The sequence below is a fragment of the Hippocampus bargibanti genome, linkage group LG22, assembly GCF_051943395.1.
Source record: "Hippocampus bargibanti isolate YZ-2025 linkage group LG22, ASM5194339v1, whole genome shotgun sequence".
Classification (NCBI taxonomy): domain Eukaryota; kingdom Metazoa; phylum Chordata; class Actinopteri; order Syngnathiformes; family Syngnathidae; genus Hippocampus; species Hippocampus bargibanti.
The window spans coordinates 2,791,403-2,801,057 of record NC_142755.1 but is presented as its reverse complement, the minus strand read 5'-3'; the positions used below and the strand labels follow the sequence as shown (position 1 = coordinate 2,801,057).

The 9,655-nt window shown below is 45.4% G+C and overlaps 1 protein-coding gene across 1 annotated transcript in view; it reads left to right on the top strand.

Moving 5' to 3' along the window:
* Positions 1-749: 749 nt before the first annotated feature.
* The window catches only part of plxna4 (plexin A4), a 91,687-nt gene continuing 82,781 nt past the window's right edge, over positions 750-9,655 (top strand). Inside the window, exons 1-2 of the mRNA XM_088988500.1 lie at positions 750-1,146; positions 8,116-9,462. Coding sequence (XP_088844626.1) covers positions 8,218-9,462 — 1,245 coding nt within the window. The 5' untranslated portion in view covers positions 750-1,146; positions 8,116-8,217. The remainder of the gene's footprint in view (positions 1,147-8,115; positions 9,463-9,655) is intronic.

The following is a 9,655-nucleotide window of genomic DNA, read 5'->3' as shown; positions in this document are numbered from 1 at the left end:
TTTAATATTTTTTTAAAAATCCTGCAAATTGAAAAAAAAATCTGAAAAAAATAAACAAACATGACGAAAATAAAATCAACTCAATGTATTCCAAATAAAAGCACACGTTGATCCAAACCCAAAAAATAAATCAAAATACAGTGATGAACTCATAGTATTTTTTTTCATGCGTAATGTGCCCCTCCCCCCCTTTCACAGTGCTGCCTGCTCCGCCCCTCTAGCCTTTAGGTGGCGCTCTCGTGCAGACTTTCAACCACAAGCAGTTTTTCACCACAGCTCTCCAAAGCCGATTGAGAAAGGAGGGAAAGAGAAATGCTGCAGAAGCCCCCCCAGATGAGCCATTCAAATCACATTTGCGCCAATGCAAAAGGTGCGTTTGACCCCCCCTCCATTTCTAAATATTTCAAACATTTGCAATGAAACCGCTTGGAGGATCCTAATTGCCCTCATTGAATCCACCCTCGAAGCACCAAAGAGCAACATCTTTATATGGAAATGCCCCCACCCCATCAAAAAAAAAACCTCAGATGGACCCCCTCCCCCCCCCCCCCCCCCTACCCCTGAAAAGTGCACGCAAAGGTGACGGATTCTTTTCTTTGCATGACTCGTGCACGGATCATCCTCCTCTTTTCAGCGTGAAGGGCAAAAAAGCATCCAACTCGAAGGCATCTCCCCCCCTCTTCCCTCTCGTCCCCCCTGGCTTCTCCCTCCTCCCCCTTCGCCTTCCTCTCACTCCCACTCTACTGCAGCCACCCCCAAAGCGTCACTTGAGCAGGAGCGCCGCACCGAGTCGCACACCATCTCCACTTGCGACCCCCCCAAGAAAGTGCTTCCTCGCCGGGGCATGGCAGGTGCGGTGGCCGGCTGTGACTGCGCGCTGAGCGGCTTGTTAAGCTCCGGCTGACCGGGGGATGCTGCGACTACCGGGCTCCTCCACTACAAGCTGTGGAAGTCTTTTTTTTGGGTGGGGGTGTGTGTGTGGATTTAAAGTGGACTCCATTCCAGGGAAGGATTTAATCAACGTTTTTATTTTTGGGAGATAGAAAAAAAGGAGATATTTTATTTTTATTTATTTTTATTATTTTTTGGACGTGCCTCTCTTGCATCCGCAGTGCGGCTGCGAAGTGACATCTGCAGAGTGTACAGGTAAGCATGCAGACCCTTTTCGGGCTGGCGGAGGGATGCACCTGCATTTTTTTAAAGCATACTGCATATTTCATCCCTCCCTCACCCCCCACCCCCCTAGCCACTACGGTCGAGACAGCTTTTTTTCTTCCCCCAAACAAACCAGGCGACTATGAATTATTCTCTATGTGGTTGCTATCGGGTAGTTTTTTTATAAGGTGATTCGTCAGGGAAAGTTGGCGATGGAGGGGGGGGGGGCGTCACTTGGATCATCTGTTCTAGAATAAAATCACTTTAAATTAGATTTTTATTTATTTATTTGGATGCTAAGTCGTGCTTTCTCTTTTCAATTCGGTTCATCGCACAAGCATGTGTGCTCAAAGTATGGCCGGAGGGGTTTGCGCATATGTGCCAGGGGGATGGATCAACATTACTATCACAAACCACAACATGGATTTATTGACACCTTGATGACAACATCATGAGAATATTGTAAAATATGACACATGCAGAGGTTCACGAGGTTCATCCGCCAATATGGAACAGGAACGCTTCACTGCCGCGCTTTTGGTCGCCCTTTGACGTTCAAACTGGCCCATTAGTGTGCATTACCGCCGTCAAGGTCCCCAGTGAGGAAAGAGGGTAAACATTTGAGTCCCAGAGGAAGAGTTGGATAATCCGATCTAGTCGCCGGCTTTCTAAGCGAGTCACTTTTTGACATTATGACCTCTGGCCTCCCCCGTCCGTCCGGTGGGGTGTTATGGTGACGAGGGGAGCACGGCCTTGTCAATATCGTAATGTCGCTCTGTAAACTTGACGTTTGGTGGAAGCATGTGTGTGCGAGTGAGAATGAGGTGTGATGAACATGCCGGTGAATGATGAGGTTGTACGGTAGACATGAATGGTGTGCTTTGTTTGTTCTGCTGACGCGATTGATGATATTTTGCCTTATTTCAGACGCGATTAAATAATAATAATAATAATAATAATAATAATTCCAGGTTTCTGATTGGCTATCATTGTTCTGGCTGATGGTGTCACCTGTTGCTTTGGGTGCAATTTTTTTATGAGGAAATAAAACGAATGAAACATTGAATACAAATACAAATTACATGTATATTTTTAGTCTGAAAAATCGTCCTTCATCAGAAAAAAAGTGTTAATTCCTAAGTTATATGGGACTGGAGTTATCTGAGCTTGAAATGGGGGCAGATGTACAAATTGCGATATATATATATTGGTTTATGTAGGGCATTAGCAACAGCTAAGCGCTAACATGGAATAAAGGCAAATGCTTCCCCCTTGTGGAAGGGAAAAACATTACTAGAGGTCTGGCCAGCGCTTTATTGGCACCCAAGCAAGAAAAAAACAAAACCCCAATTAATTTATGGCGCTTTGTCATATTTTCAATTCCCGAATAAATTTTTGAATGGCAGTTTTGACCTTCAGTTAGAACAAAGTTAAAAAAATACAATTTGGAGTACGCATCACGTCGTTCGGCGACAAGCATCGTCGCCCCAGTTGTATTTTAACATTTTGTAATTAAAAAAAAATCTCATTATCAGCAAACCTCACCTTTAAAATTGCAATTGATTGACTGACGTCATTCAAATCTGCTGCATCTCCGTCCACTGATGACCATAATTGCTTACAAGTGACTCATTTAGCCTCCATGGTTGCTAATGCGATAGGGGGCTGCAGATTGATCCTTGAGGATCTCCGGACATGAATGGAAATCGATGCTTTTGTAAACACCTTCCTTCTCATCTGTGAGCGCCTTGTTTCCAGTTAGGACCGGTTTTAGTCGTCGTTTGTACCCGTAGGGGAACAAACAAACAGACAGACAGACAAACGGACGTGATCGCATAGCAGCATTAGGTTTTTGAATGTGACATGAGAGATTTAGTGCGGCTTACACCGCCGTTTGCATGCTTTTCACAGCGCTCACCCCCCTTTTTAAGACCCCCCCCCTTGTGCATTTGGAAATGTGTGTGACTGACACCGAGCCAGGCTTCGCTACTCCCTCCCACCCCCGGCCAAGAGAACTTAGTCGCATTCCTGGAATGAAATGTTTTCATTGCTTTGTCGTGTTCTGGCCCGAATCGCAGCGGTTTGATGGCGGCGTGAAAAGCTCCCCCTTTATCACCTGGCGAATTGCGCTTGTTTGTTGACATGTGACATCATCCGCCGCCGAGACTGCAAAATGTAAACATTACTCTGCGTTCGGGGTTTATACATGTCACCATTTTGTTTGTCTATTAGGTAATTTACGCACCCTTGAATGGTGATGCAGCACATTTTTACATGTCCCCGTGGTAACGTGCTTTGCTAGCTTGAAAACTTCTCGGAAATTGTCCTTGGCCGGGAATGGAGAAATGATGAGTGACCGCGTTAATGTTGGATGGCAGTAACTGGAAATGTGCTGATGATAAATGATGAGTGTGACAAAGTGCAACTTGAGCATGTGCTAATGAAGCTTTGAAACTTTATCACATACTAATTAATGAAGCTTTGGAACTTTAGGTCATACTAATGAAGCTTTGAAACATTAGCATATACTAATGAAGCTTCGAAACGTTAGCTTATACTAATGAAGCTTCAAAACTTTAGCATATACTAATGAAGCTTCGAAACTTTAGCACATACTAATTAATGAAGCTTCGAAACTTTAGGTCATACTAATGAAGCTTCAAAACTTTAGCATATACTGATGAAGCTTTGAAACGTTAGCTTATACGAATGAAGATTCAAAACGTTAGCATATACTAATGAAGCTTTGAAACTTTAGCACATACTAATTAATGAAGCTTTGAAACATTAGGTGATACGAATGAAGATTCGAAACATTAGCAAATACTAATGAAGCTTCGAAACGTGAGCCGATACTTGTTCTTTCTTGCTTGGGTGCCAATAAAGCGCTTGCCAGACCTCTGGGAATGTTTTTTCCATTCCACAAGGGGGCAGCATTTGCCTTTTTTCCATGTTAGTGCTTTGTTACAGCTTCAGCTATACTGTATAAATCAATATGCATGCATTGTATTTTCGACACCTGCCCCCATTTCAAGCTCAGATAACTCCAGACCCATATCATTTTGGAATTCACAATTTTTTACTGGTGAAAACAGAGAGTCTAAGGTTTCTAATGCTGTGTAGAATGTTTATGTAGTCCTAAAATTCAATATTCTGTGGGTCCTGGAATTTGAGTGCTAATGACAAAAATCCTGGCACTGGAGTGGACACATTTTTGGACACCGTCTGGCAGTGAATGACTTAAAATAAACACTTTATGGTATTTGTCAAGTTGTTTGATTAATAATATTTTAGTAATTTTAAAAGCTGCAGTGTTTTTTGTTTTATTTATTTATTTTCTTCAAAAAGGAAGTGAAAATGAGTTGCACAAAAAAGACATTTTAGCACGTGGTTTTCAGTACTGAGCATATGCAATGCTCATTGTTGTACATCGAAGCGACTCGGGGAAGAAACATAACTCCCGACTTCTGAATGAGCTTTTCCGCCTTTCCTCCGCTTCCTTTTTGTGTCCATCTGTTTTGCATTGTCACACTCAGTTCATCCAGCGGCGCTTTGCTTTCGCCAACCTTGGGGGGGGAGTGCTGACTTACTATTTGTTTGTCAAAGCCTCACCCTGCGTCTCTGCAGTGCAAAAGCAACAACAAGGCAGAAAATCAGGGCGCCAAAACACGGGCTGTGACCGCGTGTGAAGCAACGGGAGTCACGGAGGGGTGGGGGGTGCGGTGGGGAGGGGGGTTATTTGCATCCTCTCGCTTGTAGCTGTGAAAGACGACAGGCGGGTGGCCGTTTTCCGGCGAGCTGGCTTGGTGAAAGCTTGTCTGATGTGTTTATGCCACAGGCCTTTTTCGAGGGCTGCGGTTGCGGCGAGAACATCTGAAGGGAGACAAACAAGCAGGGAAGTCGAGGCAAAAAGGGCCCCATAAATGGATTGTAAACTTGCACTACGCTCACTTGAAACATCTCCTGACTTTTCCAGAAATGTATAAATCAAAATTCTGACTAATAAGTCCATTAACTCATTCACTTCAATTCATAAATTACAATAAGCATGCACATTTTCTTTATCTTCGCATAGAGCAGCTCTACGCTCCATCAAGGTGTTTTTTTTTTTTTAGTGTTTGGACGCATTGTGGTGCCCCCTGGTGGGCCAAGAGGCGCTGGGTTCAGTTTTCATGGCATTGAAAACCTACTTGCATCTAGCTGGGCGTCATTAAGACCTTTGCTCATCAACGCTCTTGATTATATGCCGTAATCCAGATGCTGCCATACATCCAGATGTGCAATAAAACCGCACCGATTGACGTGATTTTTGTCCGACAGTTGGCAGAAGCGAAATTTTTGGCGCAGTTAGCCGGTTTAAATTAAATGTTTCGTTTCTAATCACCAGCACAAAGCCTTGTAAATTATTCAAGCGTTTTTTTTGTGGCTAAGCGCTTAATCCCGCAGGTCAAATCTTCTGTGGAGCAGCGGAGATTGGGAAATCAGATAGGTCAGTGGCACACGGATTCACGTGCAGATGGGTGGAAATGTGGCGACATGTATGCGGTGAAAGAGTTAAAAACAAGCGTCGCTTGACCATCATGGCCACTTTTTCAGGAGGGTGCAAGAGAGGTGGAGAGGGAGGAAAACAGAAGAAAGTGGAAAAGGAAATAAACAAAGAAACAAATAGATAAATAAATGAACCAATGAATGATCAAATGAATACATACATACATACATACATACATACATACATACATACATACATACATACATACATACATACGTATTCCTTTTGTGTTCTACGTACTTGGACTATAAAGACGATTCTGATTCTGATTCAGAACAAGACCTATTTGAACCAATTTCGCAAGAATATTTAGAAGCAATGTTGTTTTTCGCGGCTGCGAGGGGCTGGCGTTTCATTTCCATTCCTGAATTGGTTTTAATAAGAGAAGGAAGGGCAAATATGACACAGATGGTGAGAAGATGGGCAGATGTCTGCTAAAATCCAAAGGGTCCTACGGTTGGATCGTTGCCTGGGCCGCGTTTCCTGAAACATTCCAGGATTGGAAATCGGAAGGACGGGAAGACTTTTATTGTCCCTGTCTCTCTCTGATATTGTATTAGGACTTTTCTGCAGATGTCTGTGGAAGCTATGCTGTTTCACGACCTGGACGAAGGAGAACGGAGCAGACGTTTGATTGAGGCAATCCGCCCCTTGTTGTATTCCGATATATATTTTTTCCTGTCGTCTTCATGATATCTATGTTGGATTAGACCCTCCCCGCTACCGCAATCCAGAGTGGGTATCCGGTGACAGTAATCCACGCCGCTAATCCGCGTCTTGATGTAAACGTCCAAGGACGTTACGCCTCCTTCTACTGCCTTGACCGTCTTCCTCAGAGGAATGAGCGTAACCATCTGTCCAGCGTGTTAGCTTAGCACCGGCGTTAGGCCTGATCGCTCAATCTTGATTTCTTTTCCTGCGGATGGATGGGTAGCTAGCGGCTTTGTTTGGGTGTTGACGGGTGATGATAAATCATCATCTGCAGTTTGGGTTCTTGACCGTCCAAAGTTTCTCACGGTTTAAATTTGCCCAGAATCAGAGATCCACTGTCGTCATCCCATTCACGTGTCGTATTTTAACTTTTAAGCAGTTGAACAAAGATCTTAATTTGGATCATCTGTGTTTTATGCACTAAAAGACTCTGGTCTTTGAATGCAAGAGTCTACTCTTGCTTTTGAACGCCACTGCCCCCCTAATTGTCACGTCTTGTCATGAACCTCCATTTTCTGCCATCATTGTCGCTTAAAGCTAAAAGGAACGCTTTGACAGATCCATAAAAGATTGTCTAAATGCTCTGGGAAATTGGCCAATTTGATCTTTGATTTATTTTTTTTTTTTTTTGCTAATGGTTGCTCGTGTTTTTTATTTTTTGTTTTTTTCAGTCTGAATTTCAAAGACAGCTATTGATTACATGACAAAACAAGGTAGACTGATTTGAATGCTAACCCAAACCAAAAATTGGGATGCTTGATTTGTTTTATTTTTCACCACATTTAACCCTCCAGGTAAACAAATTTCTATTGATTAGCTGTAATAAAACGGTCGTGGGAGCTGATTGAACTCATTTACAGCTGCGTGGATATTTGTTTGTGCATTCACTATCGAGACAATGGGGTGAGAGTCATATGCAGCTCCCGCTAGGCTAGTCTGATCAATATCGCCAAACGGAGAGGTAGCCTAGTAGAAATTAAAGGAAATGGTGTGATAGAGGAAAAACCGACACTGTTCTGTTAGCCCTAACTTAGCAAAAATGACGTCCCGCACGTTTCTCATTTATCATCCCAATTCTGTCTTATAGCCTTTCGTGAGATTCGGGACCAATAACTCGTCCCCTCGCCAGGATGTTTTTGTGGCACAGTAAATATCATTCAGATATTTTAGCTGTTGTGCAAAACGTTGGCTGTTGGGATTGGGGTCTGAATGCCAACTTGCCACCTGGGAGAGCTAACGAGCAGGTGACACTCACAAGGGAGCGCCGTGTTTCCAGGAAGTGCAGTCATTTCCCAGGGTAGTCTTCCCTACCTTCTCCTTTCAAGCCGTTCCATGCAGAACAGAACGTCATTGTTCCGAGCGATCCCCATGATATATCGATTGGACTTATTCCTGCGCACGCTAGCATTTTCCACTACTTCTCCGTACTATTTCCTTCCTAATTATCACCCCTCTCTGTGCTTGTTTGTAAAAGACAAAGCGAAGGTGTGAGTGTGCAGAGTCAGCAGGTGATTCGTCCTGTCGGGAAGCAGTAGGGAAATCGCCAAAGGTTGGAAATTGCACATTCTGAGAGGAGAATCAATTAGGCGAGAAGGTGGCAGCTCCTCTGAGATGAGCCCTTATATTTTCTGCTTGACCCACACGTGGGTTCTTTTGGGTAAATGTGTGTCTTTTCTTACTGTTTTCTTGTTCTCTTCCAGGTGCATCATGCCCTCCATCTCAAAAAAGGCTTGATCCAGATCGTCCGTCAATAAAGGACTGTGCATCCACCCCAGCTCCTCGCAGTCCCCTGAGGCACAGTCATGACATGCCACGCCAGGACACGGACCTGCTTTTTTCTCTGCTGCTTCCTTTCCGCCTTGCCTCCGCCCGCCACATCCAAGACGGCGCTACGAGCGCCGCCGTCTCCCGGCTCAGGTTCCCAAGTGATCATGGCGTCTCTTGACGAGGAAGAGTATGCCTCGTTTCGCGCAGAGAACCCCGAATGGACATTCAACCACTTGGCAGTGGACTATCGCAATGGCAATGTTTACTTGGGGGCGGTCAATCGAATCTATAAACTGTCACCGGGTTTGGATGTCCAGGTGTCTCATGAGACCGGCCCGGATGAGGACAACCGCAAGTGCTACCCGCCGCGGATCGTGCAGCCTTGCGGTGAGCCGCTGACGCTCACGAACAATGTCAACAAGATGCTGCTGATGGACTACCGGGAAAACCGGCTGCTAGCGTGTGGTAGCCTCTACCAGGGCATCTGTAAACTTCTGCGCCTGGATGACCTCTTCAAGCTCGGAGAACCATTCCACAAAAAGGAACACTACCTCTCCGGGGTCAACGAGAGCGGCTCGGTCTTTGGCGTCATTGTTTCCTACAGCAACGCCTCCCCGGATATGCTGTTTGTCGCCACGGCGGTGGATGGCAAGCCGGAGTACTTCCCCACCATCTCCAGTCGCAAGTTGGCCAGAAATTCAGAGGAGGATGGGATGTTCGCTTACGTCTTCCACGACGAGTTTGTGGCCTCCATGATTAAGATCCCGTCGGACACTTTCACAGTCATACCAGACTTTGACATTTATTATATTTACGGCTTTGCCAGCGGAAGCTTTGTCTACTTCCTGACGCTGCAGCCTGAAATGGGAGGTGGACCCACCACAGGGTCTTCCTCGGCAAGCCGAGAACAGGTCTACACCTCCAAGATCGTCCGTCTGTGTAAAGCAGACACCGCCTTCCACTCGTATGTGGAGGTGCCCATCGGCTGCGTCAGCGGCAATGTGGAGTACCGACTTCTGGACGCGGCCTACCTGTCCAAAGCGGGCGCCAACTTGGCGCGCTCGCTGGACGTCGCGCCGGACGACGACGTCTTATTCGCTGTCTTCTCCAAAGGCCAGAAAAGACGACCCCGGCAGGAGTCGCAGGAATCGGCTCTGTGCGTTTTCTCCCTGCGTAACATCAACGAGCGGATCAAGGACAGGCTGCAGTCGTGCTACAAGGGCGAGGGAACGCTCGACCTGGCCTGGCTCAAGGTCAAAGACATCCCTTGCAGCAGTGCGGTAAGTCCCACTTTGTCGGACTGACCTGATAACACGATAAACTGTCCACTGTAGTAACCGCCGTCTCCGAAAGGGTCAAAAACAGTGTGAAAGGTCCTCTCAATGATTTTGGACGATCTTAGCAATTGACGATCGCTTTGAAAGCAGACGCCTGCGCTTTAGGAAAAGAAATTAAAAAAATGATGTTAAAGTT